This window comes from Falco cherrug, chromosome 4 (assembly GCF_023634085.1).
Source record: "Falco cherrug isolate bFalChe1 chromosome 4, bFalChe1.pri, whole genome shotgun sequence".
Classification (NCBI taxonomy): Eukaryota; Metazoa; Chordata; class Aves; order Falconiformes; family Falconidae; genus Falco; species Falco cherrug.
The window spans coordinates 58,992,247-59,018,442 of record NC_073700.1 but is presented as its reverse complement, the minus strand read 5'-3'; the positions used below and the strand labels follow the sequence as shown (position 1 = coordinate 59,018,442).

Below are 26,196 nucleotides of genomic sequence, written 5' to 3'. Positions count from 1 at the left end.
TATTCCCAGCCTAGTCTCTTAGTCCTTTTGCCACCATTACTGTATTTTTGCTTCTGATTTTGTCTCACAGTAGGCTGCTGTGTTTCATCATATACCTATAGTATATTTGGGGCAACAGAACTGGCTGTTCCCCTCCTTACTGATACTTCTCCCCCTTTTTGTTTCTTTTGTTCTTGAATGTCATTTGGGGTCTGCACACAGAAGCCACAAAACTATCATTTTGGTGCCCAAGGTGCAGGATTCTAGGCCAGTTCCACAGAGATATTTAAATGCCAAAGCCCTGCAGAGCTCAGTTCTTTCACATAGCCAGACTTTAATGTTCAAGCAAATTATTATTTGTAACATCTTTTATCCTGATTTTAAAGAGTGGTACTTTCTAAACCTTTGTTTTCTGTTAAAACTACGAAAGACAGACACTACCAGAAGTGTGCTTGTTTATTCAAACTTCAGTAATATCATTCCACAGAATTTCTATTCTCATCTGTCCCATAGACAATAAACAGACAATTTGCTGACTCCTAAGTGGTAAAAATTAATTTGAATTTCATGACAAGAGATACAGATCAGGGAGAAAGAAATTAAGAAACACAGTATATCTTCATACCTACTGATAGGAGACTGCAGCCCACACTCCCTTTATTCTAGCAAGTTCAGATCCCTATAGCAGTTAAGTCCCAGCAGCAAGTTCAGCAAGGTTGGCCATGCAAACACAAACTTGTCTCTGACAGCCATAAGGAGCCCACAAGTGAGGTTTGTGCTGCCAGGACTAAACTCCTAACAGCACCCAGTCAAATTAGCCTGTTACCAGACACGGCTGCGCCTACAGGAGTTGCAGTTCTGGCCCCACAGTTGCAGTAATTCCATTCCAAACCTTTGCACAAGCAAGTCAAGGGGTTTTTTTCTGACATTCAAAGTCAAAGGTAGAAAAAGAAGTGAAAAAAAGGAAGTGACATTAGCACAGACCCACATTTATCAAGCACCAGTTTCTTCCCCTACCATGTATTTCGAATGATAGAAAGTTTTTCAGCCTCTCAGCAGAGATCAATGCCTGAAATCTGAAGCCAGACAAATTCAGACAATTTCAGGTGAAAAATGAGGCACACAGTTAAGAGCAAAGTCATTAATGACTGCATGACTTAAACACCTTGATGGATTCTCTGTCACCAGGGCATGCTCAGATCAGACTGGGTATTTTTGTTTGATTACACTCTATCTCAAACAGTTCTGCAGTCAACTGTCAGTCAGACAACTTCAGATCAATTCAACCTCATGTAGCGCTTTACAGTTTTGAAGATGCCTTTCAGCCACAACCAGCACTGATACTCCATGCATTGCTGGACCACCCTGAACAGGATGAGACATGATTCTGGCTCCACCAGCATCTGCCACCAAGCCCTGGCAGCAGCAGCTCCCCTTATTCCATAAGCAAAGGAAGTGCAGCAGTGCCTGAGCAAGCACTTGCCTATTGACTTCACCAGGCTAGAAGAGATGGATGGACCCATGGACCACATCTGACCTGTGAGCTACCAGAAGACCACAACAGACTAGATGATTGCAATGACTTTAACTGTCTAGTAGAGAAACACATCTGTATTAAGTGCACCATTTCTTAATTTATTACAGTCCAGTCTAGGTTGGCATGATGAATTGTCATGCCAGTAAAGTATCCTTATGAGTTTTGGGTGAAGGAGAAATCCTTAGATATAATCAGCCAAGGGATATCCAGATGGTTGTTCTGGGAAGGTGTAGAAAGAGTATGAGCTGGTTATCTGCAGAGGAGATGAGAGACTCCTACCAGTCTCAGGGAAAATGAGAAATACAGTTCCCAAACTAGTGGCAGGTTAAAGCAATACTTCATTGGTAGTTAGGAAGCATGGAATGAGATGGATAGGATAGGGGCAGGGATACTGATGGCTTTATGCACTCAAAATTCAAGTGAAGGTCACAAGTATAATCTGAGATTTGCAGTGGCACAGCAGATAGCTCTCACTCACACTGATCAGTCCATCACTATATTGTCATAATGCCACTCACAGATCAAGACTCCACTGGGCAAGGCACAAACAGGCTGTCTCCAAAGGATGGAACGCTCCTTGGGGCTCACATGCAAACAGGCAAGCTGCAGCAAGCAACATAACTATCACTTGCAGTAACTTTCTTTAGGCATACTCTTAGTCCATGGCAAATGTAAGGTCATTTGGATTAGTTTAGCCTTTACAGGGCACTCATTGCCTGAGAACTGCCACTTAACAGCTCATGCACCTAAACTCTGTGATTTCTTTCTTACCAGGCAGGTGCAAGCTCATTGCATACATTAGGCAGGCAAGCTGCCCTTGTCTGCATTGAATATGCCTGCACTTTCCCAGCAATGCAGCAAATGCCTTTTTGACACAGGAGCTCAGGGTGACTGGGGAATACTGACTGCTGTCTGGTGCTCTCACAGCTACCAGCTTTGCTGGTTTGGTATCCACACCCAAAACCATAGTTCTAATGCAGCAGAATGTTGCGACCTGAGGATGAGACAAAGCAACATAATTATGGTAAACAGTGAATACATCTACTTTATTTCTCCGGGTATTTCAGAACTACTCTTTTGGCATAGGACACAGCACCAAATACTGTTCTGTTTGATCTTAAATCCCTATTTTATTTTTCCTGAACACAAACTACTAAATATTAACAGGCCACAAACTAAAATTGAACTTTCTTTCCAGAATGACTTCTTAACAGTCTCAGGAATATCACCCTTACTGAGCTTTCTTCCAAACAAACCACATTTCAAACTTGTTTTCCTCTTGCAGCCAACTCTATGCAAATCTTGTTCCCAAAAGGCATTTACATCCTCAGACCACACACAGGAATAATTCCTTCTGCATTCATTCGTGCATTTCTTTCTTTTAATTTCTCCCCTCAAATGTAGTCCATTAAGCCACTCAAGACACAGGAAGATTTCTCTTTTCCAGGTACATGAAGCTTCTCCAGCCTCAGAGAATTTGGAAGCAGCTCTTTCATCATATGAAACAATAAAAATAATAATAATAATAAAAAACCCGATCTTGCAGTGCTGCATTTCTTTCTTAGCAGGAGGACTATTGTTTTCCATTAAGCAATGATGAACATTTCCTCCTATTAACTCCTCCAGGAACTGTTTGAAAGCCCTAAGGATGCTCTGTTTTATTAAAAGTAAGTAAATTCTCTAGGTATGTTATATCAGCTCTGAAGTTCTCTCTAAACTTAACTCAAATGTGATACCCCACAGAGCAGGAAGATGAATCGGAGACAGATTTCAATTAGTCTTTCTCAGGAACAAAAACACTGAAGATACAAAAGATAAATGTGTCTCAAAATGCTTCAGCAGAAATAAACTGTGTGCAGTAACACCTAGAATAATATGAAATTCCAGAATAGCATGCATGAGAACAAGAAGAATCATGAAAAACTAGTTGTACTTTATGTTTTCATGCATACTGCTTCTTTCAGCTTATTTGTTTTTGCTCTACCGCTGGACATTCTGGAATTTCACCCTTGCATATTTCAGGCTAAAGATTTCGGAACTGTGCTGTGAGAGGATACTGTCCTTTTCAACATAAGCTGATCCGCTTTGCATGGAATACTTAAATTATTATGTAGGTCAGAGAACAGTAACAGTTCTCTACCACGAGGTCTAACACTTTCTTGGGAAATTGGATACTTGGGTTTAAAACTTTGCTACTGGGAACGTTTAATTATCTCTACAAGGTGGTATGGCTTCTATAAGGCAGATCCATAAAATCCTGTGTCTTGGTGATTAGGAAACATTCTGAAAGATTATTTCACCCATCTGGGCAGATTGCTATAACTCCCTTCTCCTTTTTTTAATTTAGTCTTAAATTTTTATTGCCAAAAACGTCCATAAAGTCAGGACAACCATGCTGGTTTCAAGAAAACTGAAATTACACAGTTTGGAAAAAGATTACAGCTCATTCATCCTCTCTGTGCTAGGAACTTTATGAATACCAACAGTAAGGTAAGTTCTACCAGAAATAATTTATTGTTAAAGTACAACACAAAAGACAGACAGATGCATACAAAAGAGGAACAGAGAGTGGAAATGTGCCAGAGACAGTTGATCTAATTTCCTAGTAAGTCAAGTAGAAATTACAAAAGTATGACCTTTGCTATTATTAGAAAAGAATTCAGCATTCCCAAAATCACTATGTATGTCCAGTGCCCTGACAGCTATGAAACCAGAGAGAAAAGATGGACCTATTTCCCCACAACAGCTGATTCTTAGCAAGGATGAGAACAAAACTATTCTCAAGTTACTCTGTTAATGGTCTGTGGCCACAATCTCCTACTTCTAACCTACTGATGAATCACTGGGGACTCCACTCGCTGTCATACAATGTCATCTCTTGTTTTCCTGCTTGCTTTTTTAAGATGGGGCTGCTTCAGTGGTCTGAGGACACAAAAGAGACAGGATTTGGAGGAAGACATGTCATTAAGTCAACCAATGTAAGAGGAATAACTTCAAATCTGAAGGGCTTGAAAGTTTGTATACCCACAGGACCAGTTACCCTAATAAAAGATGTTACTTCACCCTACAAGTCTTGCTTTAAAACTAAGTATGGCACAATATTGAGCATCTACATAGAACTGATGTAGTCTAATGTAATCTTAACTCAGCCTTGTCTTCAAGCACACAGGTATTTCTGCTACAAAAGCCGTCAACCTCATGAGGGAATTAGTAAGGCCCACAGTGACACGCATGACTGAAAAGAAACAGCATGCAGTAAATGAAGCACTGATCTGGAAGGAAAGAGGAAGGACAGCTTCGTGACTAAGCAAGTGGACTGACACCCTGAAAACACAGGTGATTTCCCTGTATCTTGTACAACCAGATCCTGTAGTGCTGGGCAAAACATTTAAGCTGGATTCTGTTAAATGAGTACTACAGTGTTATTTCACAAATGTTCACCTCTGGGACTTCTGATACTATTTGTAGAAATGCTGAGGGTCAGCATTATCACTGAGGTCACTGACTTGTGTTTAGGACTCCAATAAAAATAGTCCCCACATCATGGTATTCTTGACACATTAACAATTGTTCCTCAATTTGCTATCTATGGAATGGGAATAAACCCCTCCTCGTGTTCAGCAGCCATCCTGTGAAAACAAATTCACTGGGTTTTGAGACGCATTCAAATACTGTGGCAGTAAATGCTAGAGAAGAGCCCACGAGAAAATTAAGCAGCATCTGAAGAGAGTGCAGATTAAGGCCTAGGGCTATACATTAAACAATGGGGAGGAAAATGAAACGTTGAAGAGCTTTTCATTAAACCACTGTGAGCATGGGAAGAGGGGTCCTGTGCAAAAAAACCCCACGATGACATGCAATCATTTAATTAAAGACTAACATAAGACACATGAGGAAACTAGAGTAATGAATACAAGAAAAAGTTGAATGAAGAGATTCGCCAGAAACTTTAAGTCCAGCGCTGTCCCTATCTTTTGAGTGCTTGATGTGCTGATGATTTCTCTGATGCATACTGTAATAACGTGCAAAGATATATAAAGGAGCCCTGAACAACCTCTATCAGCGACTGGAAGTTCACAGGCATGTGAGTAATTGGTAGTTAAATTAGTTCTGACTAATATGAATGAGCAGCAGCTGAAAGATGGCACTGCATCAGCACAACACAGTGCTTGCAGCACCCTCAGCTCTTCCACAGGAGTACCCCACCGGGCTGGGCACATACAGCCTTGGCGCGAGGGAAGCTTATCCCTTGGGCAGACATGGCCCTGGGGAGGTACTGATCTACATCAACTGTGTGTTTGGTGGCATGTGAAACTAAAACCCTGAGTCTTCAACATATATTAGCACTTTCAAGCAGTATAAGCTGTACCGCTTGATCTTTGCTTTCTTGAGAAGCAAAAAAAAAAAGGCAGGGGTTTTAGTGCTTCAGAGTTTGGACGTTTTGCTGGGCGAATCATTTCTATCACAATGCCTTTTAGCCCAGGGCTTAGAAAAACCATCAAGAATAGAAAGCAGGAGTAAGATTATAGGATATAATATAAATGTTTCATCTTAAGAGCAGTGTAGAAACAATATCAGATGGCTTTTATTGCATAACCAAAATCTTCTGAAAAATCGGCCCAATACTATACAGGGATTTAAAAGCTCCGGAAAAATTAAGTGGCATAGAAGAACAGAAGCCAGCCTTCTAACTCCCAGTCATGTGCTACAGCCATGGTGTTTGCTGACTTACTGCTCATGTGCAGCATGCTTTCCCTTTGCTGCTGGGATGAGATAACTGGAGATTACTTTGGTGATTCCCACCACATCAACATACCTGCTGTCCTATGCACCAAAATCACTTCTCCATACTTGTGAGAAACTGTCATCTCCATCCCTTGCCTCTTAACTGCACTGATATAGCATCACCACCTCTCCCTCAGCCTCCATTTCAGAAAGCACCACATCTGGTGCTCCACTCCTGCATTGTCCAAAAAGGAAGAGGCCCTTCTTCTCAGCCAATGCTGGAATAGTCGGAAAGAAATTTGCTGCCTTAGTCTTGCTACATTAAATATCTTCACACGTATGCTTCTCATCGCTTTATTTGAAGTGGCTGCATTAGTTTTAAACAAGTCTGTGCCGTAGGTCAAAATTTAAAAATTGCTCAGGGCCAGATCCAGTAAAGGACACAGCTGCTTTCAAGCTGTTACAAATTGTCAACATTCTGAGCCCACTGTGAGCTTGAAAAATGAGCATTAGGGGTACTGAGGGGAAGAAGCTAACGGGAATTGCCCAGCAGCTGTGGTACCCCTTTTTTTTACAGTTACCATCTGCTAAGGAACAGAGCCCTACATCTCAGAGCTCTTCCCACCACCACGGTTGCTTTCCCTCAGTTTCCTTTCCAACTCACCTGTCTCTCCTGTGTTCAGAAAGGACAAGAGACAGGAGAACCCTTCTGAGTCTGCAGCAACAGCCAAGAACTCATCCTGGGAGACGGGGTTTTGAGCAAGGCTGAGAACCAAACCCAGACTTTTCACTAGATGAATGCCACAGCTGTTAGAGCATCATGTAGCAAGTGGGCAGTTTTGCCTCCTCCAGGCACAGTTCCTAAAATAATCGGTGTTTTATAAGGGACTCAGACCTTCCAATGTATGTTAAGCCCACTCTGAACCTACATAATACAATGAGCTATTGAAGGGCACCAGGTGTGTTCCTAGGTGAAATGAACTCCTGCTCTGCCTGTTTCTGATTCACAGAGAGACTGATGCTTACACTTATGTAAGACTTAGATGCTTACATAAACTGGGCAATTTTGTCACACAAACAGCACTGCTCTTGCGGCCTAGGGATAATTTATGTTTAAAAAGGGAAACATCCAGTAAGGTTGTTCAAACTCTGAGCTAGTTTTCTCAATCATTTGGATCTGTTGAGCTACTAAATTCTCTTTAGATATCCAGACCTGCAACTCATATAATTTGGAGATCATTGCATTCAGATTACACTATAGTGGTCCTATAACACAAAACAAACTGTCTGATATTCTTCCATAGCTTCTCAGCTATAGAATTTCCTTTGCAATCTGTCATTGTTATGAAGATAAGCAAAGATACTGTCTGTAAAGTGGGACTGTGCAGAAACATTAGAACAAAGCACTTTGGCGAAACAATGCTACAACAATAAGGGGAAAAGAACTGCTCTGAATTAGATTTACCCACACAGACCATCTGCAATTTAAATGCCTATAGATGCTGCTGCCCTTGTAGTGGCAGACATCTTAACATCTTGCCTCTTGAAATGGAAAATTGTTTGGCCTACAGGGGAGGTAGCTAGAAACTCTTAGAGAAATATCATATACCTGGTATACCTGACACAATTTGTTTAAAATGCAGCAATGCAGCAGCCCAGGGACTCTTGAATAAACCTGACCGAACAATCTTAAAAATATGTGCAAAGGATGGATTCAGCCCTGTATAATACATTTTGCTTTTTTTTTTTTTCCCCCCAAAAACCACTGAGTATAATAAACTTTAACCCTTCAGGATATTCTTTGAAAAGATGTTTAGCCTGCATAATTAAACCTGAAGTTCCTGTTACCTAGCTGGAGGCAGTGATGTCTTCACTGGCTGCATGCAAAATTTCAATACATTTAGTTGTAAAAGGGGACCTTATGTTTTCTCTGGTTCCAAGGGCAGGTATGCAATCCCATAAAAATAGAGTTACTGAGGTCTGTCTTAAAGCTAGATATGACTTTTAGCTTTGTGTGCTCTTCCAATACTTCAGTGTTCAAGATCTTTCCAGCCTAACCCAATTTATGACCAGATTACAGCCATCTATTCATATTCCAACAATACCCTTCATCTTAAAAAACTTTATTGTCCCCCAGAGAAAGGCCTATTGACCTGAATAAATGAGAAGCAGTGATTATTGGAGCTGACCAAGAAAAATGCTGGGAATGCCTGGGTCCGACAATAAAACTTTCTGCTAATAGATATCCTGAGGATGCATAGATTCTCCATTTCCACCATTACCAAAGTCATAGAAAATTCTAATCTCCTGCTTTCATAAGAGATAAGACCCATGAAGTATAAAAAGCCTCTTTGGCTCTTAGCAAGCACATGAATTTACATTTAGAAACTGAAGATTACATCACTATGAAGTAAAGAACAGATTTTGGTATAGTACCTTGCTGGAGTGCTCTGAGCTCCAGGGGAAGAACAGAGAAGAAAGCCCTATGACAGATATTTATTCTAAGATTTCATCAGGAAGTTTCGCAATGTCAATAGACAAACTCCCAAATAACTCATTTGTCTAAAATCAGCCACTAGATTTCTTCATCCAATCTTAGAAATTGTGGGATTTCAAACCAATTTTAAGAGGCTCTGGTTTCCCATTCACTCCTTAATAAGCCTCTTCCTGGTGTTCATGGAAAAAAATGGAACAGAAAAATAATATAGAAATAATCACATTGTCTTGTCTGGAAAGTCACAGCCAGCCTGCATGAAAGGGCGAAAGGGAGAGAGGGAAGGCCGTCCGTAATGCCCAACATGCATTTTGCAGTGAGTCAATCAATCATTCTTCTCTTTGTAGAAATGCCTTGAACAGAACAGAACCGTCCTGAAATGGTCCATCACTTAAAACATTTGATGAAAGCAGATTTGGTTTTTGGTTTATGATACAGCACGCTGGAGAAGATGAGTTTTCTAGATGAGATACAGGCAGTACACATAAAACCAATCTTCTTTCTGCCTTCCACTGCTGTCCAAGGCACTGGGTTAAAGAAAAACACAGGAGTGGGCTACTGCCCAAATCAGCCACACAGATATCACTTATCACTGCTAGAGATGTTGATCTTTGTACAATTAATCTACACAACACTGTGTCAAACAGGAAAAATCTGTCATACACATGTCCTATCCTTTAAGCTTAAAGCCTGACATCTTATTAGTCTTCTCCCCAATTAATACCTCGCTCAGCAATCTGCCATTCAAACAATGCTCACCAAGCCTTTCATAAAGACACCTGAACCTGATTAAGTTGCCTCACAGAAGCCTTGCTAATAATATACATTTGGAGTGCTTTTAATCATTTTATGAAGTTAGGAAATTCTCATCTATTGAACTCCAGCGGACCACAGAGAAATTTTATGGCTCGTCACCAATCGAGATCAGGTGAGAGGAATGCAGAACGGTGCTTTCAAATTAAATTACAGTTTTTCAGGTTGGACTGACACAATCTGTCTTCAGCAAAAGAGGAGCCTTTTGTGGAACTTTTAGAGCAAATTCAATCCTCTGATTCACATTGCTGCTCCCTACACTTTATACTAAATTGCACAGTTAAAAAGCTGACTATGGCATTCTCACATATCTTTCCAGCCCGATAGCTCTGTGCTATCTGCCAAAAACCCACTTCCAGAATTGCTTCAGTTTAGCACAGACAGGAAGAAACACTGAAGGAACATGGCTGTAATTTGAGGAATTTCACATGCAGATTTACAGAATGGAATTAAACTGACTTTGACCTTGCTCTTAACCTTCTCTTTCCAGTCCCATGAGGCCCTTCTTTCTAGCGCATCCAAAGAGGAGAGAGCCACCACAGAGCTGTGCAGTTGCTATGAACATCCTTGTATCTGTGAAAGACAGTATTCCCTCATGACCCAACATGAGAGGAGACAGCTGATCTCCAATCTTCTTCCTCTCCTCTAACATGAAGCTTGCCGAAGGTCTGGAGAACAGCTTATGAAGGAGCACATAATTTTCTATTGACCAAATTGTAAAAACAAAACAAACAAACAAAAAAAATATGACAAAAGTAATCCTTTTGGCCAAGTTTACACATGCTGTGAATTTGTGTCCTGGGAATGTGCTAAGTGACTTCCCCTGAACATTCATAGGAAGAGAATTTCAACCCACCCTGAGCTTAAATGCCCCCAGACAGTGAATGTTACAGTGATGCTTTCTGAAAGCTTTCTTACCAGAAACCTGACCTGAGCCCATGCCACGAACTCCGTTCTTTCAAACCCACATTGACAGACATGGAGAAGTCTTTCAGAATGACTGAATGCAAGAAGAAAGGGCTATCAAAAACATGCTTTTCAGTTACAGATCTCCTAGCTGAGCAGCCACACGTCATGGGGAAGGGTCAGGAAAGTTGAAGACTCAGCCTGAAAAGACACAGAAGTGCAATCATGTCATGCAGCACAGGAATGGTGATAGCATGGGAAACTCAGCTCCCATCCATAAGGTGAAGACCGGAGGGTATAAGAAGATTGTCCTTGAGACCTCTCCACACACACCCATCAAACACATGCTTCTGTGCACCCCTGTAATACAAACAGTTAATCTAGGCTGAAGTTACACCAAAAAGGGTGTAAAATGAAACAGAAATGGACAATGTTTTGTAAGTGCTAAAATATACCTTGAATTTGTTATCCACAATGCAAACATTTAATAAGGATAATACATTTTTTTTTCTGAGATTGCAGCTGTAGCACTACACAATTGGTCACTAATTATGCATTTATAGAATATCTTCCTAAAGAAATTACAGAAGAGAGGATGCAAACTATACACAAGCAGCTTTTCTATCAAGTATTTAAGAAAGATATGTAATACTTGCAGCATTCTAAAGAGAAAAAAACTGGTAAAACTTACCATAGAACCAAAATATGGGAGAAATGGTTTCCAGCTTCTCCTCTCTGAGGACATCAGAATATTTCAACAGAGGTGGTATAAAGGTGTGAAAGACATTTTGGGAAAAAATACGAGACAAAAAAATCCTCTTTACCCAGGTTTGGGAGAACCTTCCTTTCGGCCCAGAGCTAGTTCCTGGATTACGCTAAGTAGGAGGAAAGGGTAAGCGCAGAATATTCTGTGTCAATCACAAGAAATATTTTGCCCTATAGCAAAAAACATTTCAGAAGCAAAATTTCTTCATTTCCAGTATTAGAGCTGGCATCCAGTTCTGTGCATCTCAGCTTCCCTCTTTCTTCTTTCCCTTCATTGTCCCCTGTCTGGTTTTCATCTTCTTGCTGTTTTCTCTTGCTTTTAGAGTCTGCTTCATTCTTTCCCCCAATGGCAAATTAAACTGAGGACACTGCTTGAAAATTCACATCCAGACTCTTAATCAGTGCATCCTGGCTGTATCCCCTTTTGGGCAAAGAAGTTCTCTTAGAAAGGTTTTAACACACTAAAGCAGCCAGAGTAGCCCAGACATCACAGACACAAGACAGTCTTTGAAAACAGGGAAAAAAAACTTAGAGAAAGCAACCACAAATGACTCCATTCTGCCCATCTTCCTTTCCACATTTGCTGCTTCTTTTTTTTTTCTTTTTTTTTTTTTTTTTTCTCAGTGGCCTTTCTCACCTTCCCAAGTACATGACTTTTAACCCAGACAACCCTCCCATCTATCAAGAGACTGAAATGCATGTTTATACTCCCTCAGGACTAACCTTGTCACTTTACCACATTAGCTCACATTTCCATCTCTGACAACTTGTGGCATGTTTTCCCTCAACCAACAACCACTTTCTTTTATATGACACACAGCACTTCAGCAGCCAAAACACAATAGTCTGATAACTGCTCATCCAGCATCATGTATCTTCTTATTATCAGCTACATTATCCTTATCTAATTGCATGCACTTTGGCTCAATCTGACATTTTCAAAACTACAGATGCTTATTAGCTTTTCTTAGCTAAAAGAAAAATGTGCATTATAGTGATTATCAGCTCCTGGCACTGCCTGTGAAACATTGTAATGAAAGAGACCTTTAGCCCACTGTAAACAAGCACAAACAAGCCTGTTTTGGTTATTAGCAATGCTCCCATAAATGTTGCCACTGTCTGAATTAACGACAACACTGCTAATTAATAATCTCATGTTTCTATGGGTTCTTTTTAGCCCAAAGCTTTAGGCCGAACGCAGAAATGATTTAATTCTGCACCACCACAGTGAAGCCACAGATGAAGTCACAGCCTTGATTCCTTTATGGTAGCCAACAGATGCAGTTCCTGCCCCACAGGGATAAATAACTAGCTGCAAGTCATGCAGCAGGTTTCCTACCCTTCTTTCCAGTGCTGTACCACAGATCTGTGTCACCTCAAACAGAAGGTATAGAAATGTGCCCAGAAATCTGTGACAGTTACCCACTCCCTGAAGAAGCCTGTTCCAAGCACACTGAACCCAAACACAGAGAGTGTAAATAAGGCAAGTACAATAGATCAGGTTACTGTGGTCCTAAACCTTGGCTACATCAGTCTTTACTAATTACTCGTTTGCAATGAATCACTGTATGTTTTGACACATGTTGTTTGCACTGCAGTTCACAATACAATGAAGCTGCTTCAACAGCACCCACTTTATTAGAGAACCATTGTGAAGCAATATAATGCATTTAGTGTTTTCTCCAGGTGCCTTAACTTGTATCTGGGATTACAAAGACCCAAATTTAAAAAAAAAAAAAGAAAAATAAGTTAATATAGAACAGACAGAAGAACTGTATCAATAACATGCTTACATTCAGTATGCCCAGCAGGAAGACTAGTAAAAGTGGAAATCTTCAGTTCACTATAAACCATTTATGTCTCTATGGCAACATCATTGTTGATTTCTACAGCTTCCCTATTACCAGTGTAATAGATATTTGGCCTTTTAAGTATTACCTTTCTTTTCTGGCACCTAAAGGAAATAAAAAAAAAAAAAAAACAAACAAAGACAAACCATATTTAATATAGATTATCCACAAACATGAGGAGGGATTTAGCAATAAATGACAAGCAAATAAAGATAGGATTCTACAGTCACATGAAACATAATCCCATGAGCAATCTCTGCAAATCTCAGAGCTGTGTATGCAATAAACTTATCTTGGGACAATCAGTCTCTTATGCAAGAGGTCAAGTGCTATTTAAAGCAGATCCCAACACCCTCTTTCCTCTCTGCTTGAGGCTTCCTGGTTCCGCTGCAACATGAGATAACCTGACCTGCCTGTCCTGAAAGAAGAGCAAGGGAGACAGGCAGCAGCTGAAACTTGCATTTTGCAATGCCAGAGGGCATGTCACTGTGAAGCTGCTGGAGAGGAGCCATCTGAGGTCTTTGCTGGGAGATCCATCTTTAGGCGCCAGGGCAGAGAGAGATAAGGTTGCCAGCAGCCACCTGTTAGACAGGGAGGACGGACTGACTCATGGCTTCCTGGCAGTGCAAACCAAACTGAGTTTTTCGCCTATGAGGTAGGTCTGGAGAGACGGAGAGAGGAAAGGCCGAGCTGTGCTTGCAGCCTCTATTGCTTTTAAGGTACTGGGAGGTCTAGGGAGTAAATGGGAAGAGCCATCCACCCCAGAGCCACCTCTCATACCACCCTACCTGCCAGCAGCAACAGCTGCCACCAGATTGCTTTTCTCTGACCCTGACACAAGCATAAATGTCTGTTTTGCTACTGCCAGCAGTTCATACTTTTTCTTTTGCCAAAGGCTGCCCTTACAAATACAAGTATTTTTTTGTCCACCTTACCTAGAGGCACTGCAGGACTTTTGGGTTCATCTTCACAGACACAAACTCTACATGACTGGGCTCTGCAAACCACTGCTTGTACCCTTGAGAAGGGACAAAGAGCAGTAACAAGCCCCTGCTGCTGCCCAGATGCTGGGCATTATTCTCCCTCTGCATCTGTCAGAAAGGGAGGAAAGCAGCAGGCCCAGGGATCCTGTGTAAAACTCCTGCTGGCTCTGCTCACCAGGTGGCTTCAGATCTACAACTTGAAGACTGCTGTAACATCTGTATTTGCTCAGTCTCCAATAGGTTTCATTTCTCCTCTGACCAAAATACCACAGCTACTTTCTTTTACAGAGTGTTGGAGCTCATTTTAATGGAAAATAAGGAACACATACATACTGTTGTCATAAACACTTTAGAATTAATCACTATGGTATGACTAGAGCTGAGGTTACCAGGCATTTCCCACTGCTGCTTTTCCATTTCATGTAGCTCTGTATGTCCAAGATAGCAAGCCTCGGGAGAAATTTGCATTTGCTTTTGAGGTCTGCCTAGAATGAAATCTACTTGAAATGCTAGAGCAGATGCTATTGACAAACACAGGGAAAAAAACCCCAACCAACCAACCAACAAACACACACACTGAAATATTATGTAATGGAAGTATTAAGATGCTCCTGTCCTTCCTTTTGGATACTTTAAATTTCTCTTCTCTCAAAGCAAACTCTAAACACTCGAACAGCTAAAGGAAAACATCAGACATTTGAAACATCACATGAAAACTGTCAAGAACAAGTGCTAGATACAGCAATGACTTAAATGTGTCGGACTGCACCATTAGTTTTACACCTGTAAGAATATCCTTGGTGATAACTGGAATAATTTTTAGTCTTAAAGCCCCTGGTGGCCCAGGACCAGAAACTGCAATAGTTCACAGAGCTGAGCCACAGCAAACCATCACTGCCATAGAGCTGAGATGCACTATGAGACAGTGTGTCAACTCAGCCTCTGGTTTTCCACCTGCAAAGTGAAGATAATAACATTAAATGCCATTTCAGAAGGCACAGAGACAGCAGCTCATGGAAGAATCTATGTAACAGCAGAGCTTTACCAACAAGCACCTTTAGAGGAAAATAATCTACACTACACCAGTGCTAAGCAATTACAAAATATGCTCAATGGAAGTCTGGTAAGATTTCATCAGCAGAGACTCACTATCAGCCTTACATGACCTACACATTACCTCACATACTCCATTAGCTTTGCTTAAACTTACTTCTCACAATGTGGATGAGCATCAGACCCTGCTCTTCTTCTCTCCCTGGCTCCACATTACAAGTGTCCTGAGGCTTAAAAACTGTGTCAGTCCTTGCTGTAATCTTTATGACTTTCAAGTGTTACTTTAACAAAGCAAAGTATGAAAGATCTCTAAATTAACGTGCTTAAAAGCTGAGAAGTAACTAAAACTCCCACTGATTGTGGGAAATGAAGGTTCCCAAACACTCTACAGGTGGAAAAGTTGTGAAGTACTCGTGTTTCCACTACACAAAACCCACAGCCCATTCACCCCTCAAAACACCTTACTGCATTGTACCACTACACTCTTCCTCTGTTCCTTTCTACACTGCTATGTGCTGCAAAACATACATGTGCCCAATGCCCATGTCTTGCTCTCATTTTTAGTTACATATCGGCAGTAAAGACCATGGCACGTAGATCTCTTCATGCAGGGTAATGCACAGACTCTACCAAACACCTGCAATTTAATGAATACAGATAACGTTTACCAAAGGTGCATGAGTGACTAAGAACCTGATCCAAAATGAGTATTTATGCACCTAATTAAGAAATAGATTATAATACATATTTTGGGGTTTGATCACAAATATCTTTTCAAAAAGCCTGAATTTACAAACCTGAATTATCTGTGTGTATGTTTGAAAATCTGTATCACAGATCACTGTATCACAATGCACCTGTTTTTTTGAAAAAGACTGGAGGGTTTTGTTTTCCTTTGGGAGAAAAGAGAAAAACATTCCCTCAGAAAAAAAAAGATTTGTTTCTCCTCTCCTTCTCCCATGCTTGAATACGGGACCATTTAAAACTGTTGTTGAACCATTTTTTTTATGAGCTTTGAAAACAAAATATTTCTCCCTGATGGTGAAGAAGAGAGTTACAAAACTGCCATTAGGTCAATCAAATCTATAGAAAGCAATAAGGAATTGAACCTAACCCTCACACGTAGGTATGAGTACATAAATAAATGGTTTGTTGGTACTTTACTATAAAAGCAATGAAATGCCAAGTGCTCCACAGGAACAGTGTAATCAAGACACACTGCCACCCCTTGGTCACAGCATGAAAATACTCGTACATCATGGCAATGTGCCGGGTGGGAAGCATCCAGCATACCAGGCAAAAATCCCAGTAAAATCAACTTGCAGTTAATGAATTTTAATGGGAGATTTTGCTGAACCATCACAAGAATAAATATGTTAGCCCAAATTAATGTAAAGGTTTTTATTTCAAGGGACAAAATCTGACTCCCAAAGATAATTTGCAAAGCTGTGATGGACGCCCTAAGAACTGTCCTCTTTCTGGCCTTTTCTGAAACAAAAATATACAGAGGAATAGAGAGCAGCACACACTCATAGGTATTCTTCCCAGCCCCTAAGACTCTGAAAGCCCCTTGGAAACCAACACAAGCTCCTTTGCCCCTGGGTTCAGTGTATTCTTTCTGCACTTGAGCTACTAGCTCTAGCTCAGGAGAAATAACTTGAGCTGAGTAGTCTACATGAGCTACCGCAACTTATTGTTCAGTTCACTACTATTAGGAAGATGATTCAGCCTCTTCACACGGTTATTCCTGAATACTTAAAAATACATTCTCTCTGGCAGATTTTTTTTAGTGTATGCATCATCATGGCTAGTAAAGACTGCAGAATCAGAGGCTGATTTTAAACTGGAAGTAAATATCATAAGGTGGCTTACTTCTAAATATAGCTATAAAGCAAAGCATAAAAAACATATCACCCCCAGAGCAAAGTGTTCATTATTCAGTAATCACAAAATATATGATGGACCTCCATGCAAATAAACCCCATTATTTTTATAACGTTTGTAACTATTTATTTTGAAGGAAGCAAGTTGTACTTTTTATTAATTGCAAAATGTGAGCTTACAGAATGTCAGTAGGGCCTAACTAATTCCACTGAAAGAACTACCCCCAGCTAACTACAGCTTCATGGCTGTAGGACAACTGGGTTCAGCATGCAAGAACTCACCAAGAAGAGGCAGAAGAGGAGATTCTTAGAGACTCAAACAGCAGTTTCTGTCAATAAGCACAGCAGTTTGGAACTGTAGATAGACTTCTGATTACTTATCTTACAGTATCATTATGATTCCTGTCAGAACTACAAACCCTTCTATACAATCACACCACACATCTCTTTGGGAAAAGACCACATCATTTCTGAAATGCCTGTTGTCTGCAGCTCAGGCCCCAACCTTTCTGAAACACTCTCCTTGACATACATTTCTAGGAGGCAATACCTCTTCTCATTAGACAAATAATGAACTGAAAATTAACACTTTCAATTACATGCAAGAGCAAGTCTGACATCCTAAATTACAATTTTTTTTACACTAATGGCTTTGGTTCTCGCTTCCTCAGACTCAATCTATTAACAAATAATATTTGATTTACTTAATCCTTAATTTATTCAAGCAGGAAACACAGTTTTACTGAGGCATTTAAAAATTATCACTATATATATATGAATGAAAAACCTCTCAAAATATAAATAATTCTGAATAATCAATTGCAAAACTAGTAAAGTATAATATATGGCCATATGTAGTTTTAAGTAAATGCAGGAGAGAAAGTAATATTCAGAATTCAGTTATGGAAAGAATATCCACAGTAACGAAAGCTCTTGTACTTTGGGTCTGGCCATTTTTATATGGTTAAGTCTCCTATTAAAGCCAATAGAAGCTTTGGCTAAGTACTAAATCTGTAGAATGCAGTGTACATCTGTGTATATAGAAAAGTCTTACGATGTTTCAGTGGAGGGTTCAATATTTTTAACACATAACTTACCATACAAAATCTAACTTAAAAGGGACTTCTGTGATGATCACTGTATAGTCAGTGTCTTACAAAGCAAATCCATATTCTGTGTTACAGAAAAGTGCTGAATTTCTTGTGCACCTGATTAATGCATTGTTATCATCCCAGTAATTAAAAGGAGCGGGGTTATACACAATCAGCATAATACATCTTACTCAGCACCTCCTGGCAGTTGCCTGCAAAAATTAAACTCATTAATCACTGTGATGCCAAAGAAGAAAAAGCTTGGAAAAGATGAAGAAGCTCTATTTTACCGGAAAAAAATCTCAAGTCAACATCTAGGAGAAAACCCCTTCTGCAGTACAATACAGAAAGCGCTAACCTCATTAATCTAAAAAGAAGAATCAAATTACCAAAATTCTTTGTAATCTGCTATACCACCACACTAGATTTTATTAAGAGTCTTCACAGATAATTGCCTCATATCTAACTGAATGTAGCAAAAATATTATCCCATAACAAAGCAAAAATGCCATCAAACCCTTGTTTACAGCTATTGCAATAATTAACTTCAGCATCAATACTGCCACAGAGACAACTGGGAAGTGGTTTCTGAGGTCATTTATACAGGACCTAGTTTCCTCATTACTCCTCCCATAAATAACATGACTGTCTCCACAAACTAATAATTAACATGAAAAATTTGCAATATGTAACCCAAGTTTTGCTCACAAGTTAGGTCTACTCTATGTATTTCTCATATTCCTACCACAATTTGAAATACAGTAAAAACTTGTTAAAATACTTCAACACTTTTGTTACTTCTGCTTTGCTACACTTACATGTTACAAAACCAATGTTCCCAAGTCTGCCTCAATGGTGGCTGCAAAGTGAAGTGAGTAGTTGTCATATTAAATTATGACTGTCTTTGTTTAAAATGTTGTTTATTACCAAGTTACTGCTTCCTATTTAGCTTCATATAGGTTTCATCTTGTATTTTTCCACCAATAGTACTTCCAGTGGACAAAATGCTTACTAACAATACTGTGACCTTCAAAGGCAAGATCCTGTCTTTCCCTCTGTTTTGTACTGCATTGAGGTCTGTACTGGTGCTTAGAAATACAGTACTGAATGCAGCATGTGTATTTCAATAGGGAAAGTCATCACCAGTGCCCTATGAAAAAAACTCAGTTCTCTCCCGGTTATTAATCACATGACAAAGTTAGAACAATCTCATTCTCAGGTTTGTTTTGGTGTGGGCAAGCAACAAAACTTTGTTTCTAGATGTTTAAGCTCTAGCTTTTCCTAGTAGATTAACGAAGAAAAATGAAAGACAACATGAAAGCCCTGCTAAAGTGTTTGTGTAAAAAAGAAAATAAAAGTCTAATCACCTTCGAAAATGGTTTTCAATACCGTCTCATTAAGCTTTGCCCCATGATAAGCTACAGCACATGCTCCTGGCACCCTGCACAAACAGCCTGCTCTCTGCTCTCCTTGCACTGCGCCCATAGCCCTTGCCTGCTGCCTGCCTCGCTTTTCTCTGTTCCTCGGGGATTTCATGCTCAGGTCTGCATTCCCTCGTCCTGGGGCGGGAGACAAAGCCATCTCTCCACGGCCAAGGGCGAGAGAAGCTGCCACCAGGTCGGCGCCGGTCCCAAGCGGGTTCAGCACGGCGGGCAGCTCCGCCGGTCCCGAGCGGGTTCAGCACCGTGGGCAGCTCCGCCGGTCCCGAGCGGGTTCAGCACCGTGGGCAGCTCCGCCGGTCCCGAGCGGGTTCAGCACCGTGGGCAGCTCCGCCGGCCTCGCTCCGGCCCGCTCAGCACGGCGGGCGGCCCCGCCTGCCCTCCGCCTCCACGCTCCCCGTGGACAGGACCCTTCCTCCCGCAGCACACGCTTTAACGGCCATTTCTACTGGCTTCGTCACGTCTTCATCCTTCCGACCTGACCGACCCTCTACCGGCGACCCCCAGCGCCGCATCTGTTGGACGGGGGCACCTGGGAACTGCCCGCGCCGCCCCACTGCGCTTTCTCAGGCACGTTGCCTCCTTGAAACATAATTCACCCAAAGTGCCCACGTGCGTTCAGAAGTCACCCCAAAGCCCTGTTTCTGGCCACGCTTTTCACACTTCATTGCAGGCACCCGTCCCTCTACAGATGGCACTGCCCAACAGTGCTGTCCAGCCACACACAAACCCTAAGGGGAGAAAAAAACCCACAAATAAACGAACAACAACAACAAAAAAAAACCCAAACACAAAAAACCCAACCACCCAAACACAGGCACACATCCCCACACCCAAACCTCTCCTTTTAGCAGTTTAATGTTATTAATATTGTTTTGGAGCCTGTCAGCATAAATCACTCGCACATGCTAAATTGCGTCCTTTGCTTCCGGGCTCAGCGGTTGTGGTGATCAGAGAAGCGGCTCTAGAAATGTGTCGTCCCCCAGTCCAGGAAAGCGAAATGACAACAGCCCAGCCCCGAGGCGGCTGGGGCCGAGCCCGCGGCGGCGGCACTGCGCTGGCTGGCAGCGACACCTACAGCCCGGCAAGGCGCCGGGAAGGGGCCCGTGTCCCCCGGCACGCCGGGGAAGGGGAGCGGGTGGCGGTCGGGCATAGGGACAGGTCCCCTCCCGCAGTTGGCCAGGGCCAAGGAGCAACAGTGCCGAGATCGGTGAGGGGGTCACGGGCAAGGGTTAATTCAGGGTCCTGTCACCGCTGGCCCCCGGGGCTGAGTGTGGCAGTCACCTCGGGGAGGTTTAGGTCGGTTTGCCTCGGTGCTGCAAAACCGCTCTTTTCTACGGGCTGCGGAAGTCTTTACGAAAGGACGGGGAAAGGCACAGGGAATTCGACGACAATCCGCGGAAGTTTCCCTGCGAGGACAACTCTCTCCTCCGAGCGAGGCAGACCGGCTGGAAGCCTTTCCTGGGAAGGCTCCCAGAGCCAGAGCCGACCCCTGCCGCAAAGCTACCGCGTCCCACCCGGGCAAGAAGTATTTTTAACAGACGCAAACGTTATTCCCAACAGCAGCCATTTGCTTCCTCTTGTGCGTGCTTCTACAGAGGCAAAACACATTCAAACCCCTCTGCAAACCCAACGCTACCCGGCGATAGGGAGCCACCTGGTTTGATTTACCGCCGGCCCTTAGTCTCCCAGCTTTCCAAATCTTTCCGAACCCACTCTTCCCACCCACCCCCACCCCGCGAGAACTAGGCGCGATCGACCCGAGCCAGTTTAACTCCATCAGGCGCGGCAGCGAGACGGCGGCCGGGGTGTCACTCGTTACTAAGACAATACGCAGATGCGCCCTTTGAAGTCGCTGCTCTCGCAGGCACTGCGGGAGCGCAAGGTGCGCGGCCAAAGTTTGCGCTTCCCCGCGGGGCTCACCCCGGGGCGGCGGGCAGGGAAGGGAAGGAGACGCAGAAACGGCTGCTCAGGGGTTAAAAAGTTTCCCTGCTGCCAGCTTGGGGGGGGAGGCTGACAAGAAAGCCAGGAGGGAGGAACAAGGTGAAGACTTCTGCCCCAGGGTATGTTAACGGGTGAAACATGGAATAACAATAAAAAAAAAAAAAAAGGGGGGGGGCGGAGAGCGGGGAGCCCTGCCGCCTCGCTGGGAGGGAGACGCCCGGAGCTTCCACTTGCCGTTTCCAAACGTGCTGCCCCCGCGCCCCAGCCCTGCTCCGCGGCAGCGGGGAGCCGCGCCAGCCGCCAGGTAACGGGGAGCGGTGCGGGGGCAGCGCGGGGGCGAGCGAGCCCCGGCTCGGCTCGGCTCCGTCCCGTACTATCCCCGGCACTTCGGGCGAAGAAGAGGAGCGCAAAGAGCCGCTGGGAAGAGCGGACAAACCACGAGAAATCGCCGCCAGCCTGGAGGGGCACTGAGGCATCCGGCAGGACGGGGGCGCGGAGAGGGGGCACACCCGAAACCCGACCCAGCCCAACGCGAACGCCACCGGCGCTTACATCCTCCTCCTCGCAGTCACTTCGCGGCTGGTACTGGAAGCGGGGCCGGCTGCTTTCCTGTTGCAATGGACGCGGGGTCTTGCCGGCAGCGCCGTCCTCCTCGGTGCTCTGGGCGCCCAGGAGGTGACTCGCTTCGGGGGGAACGGGGAAAGAGCGGGAGGTGTTGATCTTCCCGCTGAACCGCTGGTACAGTGAAGCCATGAAGTCAATCCGCGGGAAACGAGGGGGAGGGAGGGAAAGAGAGACGCTTCTCCCTCTCCCTTTTTTTCTCCCCCTCCTTTCTTCTTTTTTGGCTACAGCATGCTACACGCGGACGAGGATCAGTCCCACATCAGGGGAAGGGAGAGCGAGGGATCCTGCTCCCCGGTCCTCTGCACCGGCACCCGGAGAGAAGCGGGGGGGGGGGGGGGGGGGGGATCGAGAGAGCAGAGACGGAGGAGTAATAGAGGGGGAGAGGAGAGAAGATAGATAAATAAATAATAAAACGCAATCGAGCCGTAACACCACAGGCCCCGGGAATGCTGCACCATCCAGTGTTGGGAAGGAAAAAAAAAAAAAAAAAAAAAAAAAGAAAGAAAAAAAAAGAACCAAAACACTCCACGAAGACGTACCCCCGATAATGGCGTCTGAGTGGATCAGCATTAAATGTGCTTTGGGGGTGTGCGTGTGTTTGCAAAAGCAGGAGAGAAAAAAAAAAAAAAATGGAAGGGGGGCTGGCTCAATGGCTGGCTGTCAGCGGCTCCCCAGGCAGAGGTGGCGGAGCAGTCGCCTCCGAGGTCGCATACCAACAGTGTGCACAAGCGAGAGGCAGAGTGACAGAGTGTGTGAGACGGAGTGGAAGAGGCTGGGAAGCCTCATTCAAAGCACGTTGCTCTTCTGGGGAGGGAGGGCTCTTCTACAATCATCTCCTTTTCGGCACCTTGTTTTTCTTCTTCCTATTTTTTTTTTTTTTTTCCCGGGGAAACAACTTGGAAAAAAAACCACCAAAACCAAAATAAGAGCAACAGACACCTGATCGCCAGCCGTGAGAGAGAAAAAGAGGTGGGGAGAGGAAAGGCGAGGCGGGGAGGAGCGAGGCGGGACCGGCAGCTGGAGGGGCGCGGGGAGGCCGGTGTGTCCGGAGCGGCTCGGCCCCGGGGAAGGGGCGAGGGGCGGCCGGGGAAGCCCCTCCGCTGCGCTGCCCTGCCCCAGCCGGCCGCGGCACAGCGGGCAAGTGCCCCGTCCCCGTCCCCTCCACCCTGTCCTCCTCCTTACCCCGCTTTCCCATGGCTGGGGAGAGTGGGAGGAGGGGGTGGGGGGTGGGGGAATATTGCGGGTTTGGGGAGGTTGTTGTTGTCGCTTTTTAAAAGAATCCGGTAAATTGTGTCTCTTACTATTTTTGTATTAATTCATTTTTGCTGCATTAAAACGTGCTTCAGCGCCCCTCAGTGGAAATCCACCCAAAGTGGCTCCCGGCAGCACCGGCCGGGGATAAACAACCCCGGTCCCAGCGCCGGGGGCGGCCGGGCCGGGTTGGGCCGGGGTCGGGACCGGGATCGGACCGGCCCGAAGCGGGAGCGCGCCCGGGAGCACGCCCGGCGACCCCCGCCGCCGCGGCCCTTGCGCCGCCTTTGAGTGGCCCTTGCGCGGGGACCCGGAAAACCGCGGCCGCGAATTAACGCTCCCCGGGGAGAAATCGGGCATGTGCTCGGGTAGGCACCGGGGGAGCTGGCAGCGGGTGTCCGGCGCTTCCAGCACGGCGGCATCGGGACGGAGGGGAACAATTCCTGTTGCCCCATCATCAAGCTCCGGGGTTTCCATAGCAACAGATGCTCAGGTTTAAAGGAAAGTGGCAGAGTTGCTGTCACCTCCTCTCCTTCCCAAAATCATCCTCCTCTTTGATCTCTAAATTTGCCAGAGATATTGGGATTACTGGGTGTCCTCCTGTGGGAAACACACAAAGCACAAGTCAGTTTGCCCATTACGGCTGGGAGACTTGCTGCTGAAGAGCTCACAAACTTGATTATACTTTAGCAAGTGGACTTGATGGGCTGTGATGTTTCTAAACATGGTTCTTAAAGTTTTAGCTGTTAAGAAAATACCACCTTTGACATATGTAACTTCAGTCTTAAAGAAAACCCCACCTCAGCAAATCATGTATATGATAGTCTAAAGTGCAACTATGCCCCCCCTTTACAAATTCAACAACTGCCTGATCAAAATATCTTTACATTTGAGTAGTTTCATCCACTGCTTTTTTTTTGTATCTTCAAAGTCAGGGATGAAAAGTCTTAACATTTAGATGAAAAAGGAACCTTATCTCATCAAGAGAGAAAACAAACAGAAACGCTCTGCCTCCTTCCTGATGGAACTTGAAAGAAGGAATCATTTTGATCTTCACTACTGAGATCCTGACATTTAATTAAAAGACAACATGAGCACACAATGCAAAGGTCTAGCTTCTAAGTCCTAGCGACATACGTCATAACAGACGTAAACTTCCAAAAGCTACTTGGACACCCCGTAACCTATGTTTTGGACACAAACTGACTACATGCTACCAAAAATCTGGACAGTTAGCTCAATTGAATTCCATCTTGAACTGCATAAAGAGTGACTTTATGACTATTTGGAATTGGTGACAACTAGCACCAAAAAAAAAAAAGAACAAGAGAATCAAATTAAAAGAAATAATACATTTTTAATTTCTAAGGAAAACTAGGACACAAAGGAATAATCAAAGAAAGCCACAAAAAGGCAAGATGAAACCACGAGGCAGAAAAAACCACCAAAGATGAAATGTCTGAATTAAAAATTCTCAAAGTACAGAAAAAAGAAAACATTCTGCCTCACAGCTCAGTTCAAAACTGAAAGAGCCACTTCCATTCCAAATACATTCAGTTTATGGTTTTAATTCTTAAGAATCAAGCTTTCACATAATTGAGTTTGTCTAGTCATGCACACAGATATCGTGCATGTATGTGTGTACACAATTCATGGAAAAAATATATTAAGGGAACATAAAATTGCAATACTTTAGAAGTCAAATACTTTAAAAGCTCAGTGAAAAACAGCCAGCCAAATGGTCCTCACCCACCAAAAAATCCTGATCATGCAGCTCTGGGCTGTGATTCATTTGCCCTGAAATAAATAATTACAGCTATTTAAAGGACTTCCCGATTCCAGCTCTCTACGCCATGACAGACCAGGGACAGCAGAAGCAAAGTCACGTCATGCTCCGGGTATCATGGTGGGTGAAGGAAGATGGTTTGCACCAGTTGGGAACAGCAAGACACATTATTTCTGTAGCCCTGCTACAGCAAGAGTGACCTTGTGTAGAAGGGCTGAGCAGGCAGCTAGAGGCAGAAATATCTTGAATAACCCCCTGCAATAAGATTCACCAGAATCAGTCTGTTGATGCAGTTATTGAAAGCAGAAGGGTTTTTCTGAGTCATAGGGGAGCCAGATGATTTCATTAGGGACTCTGGAGAGCACTTCAGTCTGCCTGCACACAAGTTATCTCAGGATGTAGCTTGTCCCCTACAAGCATGTATTATGGTAGTCCTCTCCGCCTCTCACGGAGGGACACAACCCAGTGCTCCTGAGTCACAGCTCAGTGCTGGAAGTCCTGTACTATTCACTTGCAATTCCATGGTTCATTTGCTGTTCACCTGTGCATGACTTGGAGCCCAGAGTCCCCTACAATGTCCCAGTTATACAACCAGACACTGTCATACAGTGCACACACCAACAAGGCATGGAAAACAGGATAGAGCCAAAAAAAGAAATGCAGGACTTGTTGAGACATGATAGTAAAATGGCAAGAAACAAACACCGTATCAGTAACTGGGGTTTCATAACAGCAAAAGACCATTTCAGCCTATCGTGAGATCTGAGCAGAAGAAAGCAACTTGCATTACATAATACACTTTAAAGAGGCAAAATATTTCAGATGTATAAATGTAACATTCTTGTCTTTAAACAAACATCTTATATCTTATATTATTTCCCTAAATCCTGCCAAGAGATCCCAAGATAAAAAATCAAGGCATTTCAAAACAAACAGTGTCCTCAACTGTCTCGTAGTTGTATATTTAATTCAGTATCCAAAGTTTTGCGAGGAGGTTTGATTCCTAACTAGTGATGTTTCCATCAAAATAAAGTGTGTTAGCTTAACATATTTTCCCTGCAGCAGCAAAGTAT

The 26,196-nt window shown here is 43.5% G+C and overlaps 1 protein-coding gene across 2 annotated transcripts in view; it reads right to left on the bottom strand.

Moving 5' to 3' along the window:
* The window catches only part of DPP6 (dipeptidyl peptidase like 6), a 572,381-nt gene that overhangs the window by 400,323 nt on the left and 145,862 nt on the right, over positions 1 to 26,196 (bottom strand). The window contains exon 1 of one of the 2 annotated variants that reach the window (XM_055709073.1): positions 22,015 to 22,400. The exons of the other annotated variant lie outside the window; for it this stretch is intronic. Coding sequence (XP_055565048.1) covers positions 22,015 to 22,215 — 201 coding nt within the window. The 5' untranslated portion in view covers positions 22,216 to 22,400. Of the gene's footprint in view, positions 1 to 22,014; positions 22,401 to 26,196 lie in introns of those variants that run through there. 2 annotated transcript variants of the gene reach the window in all.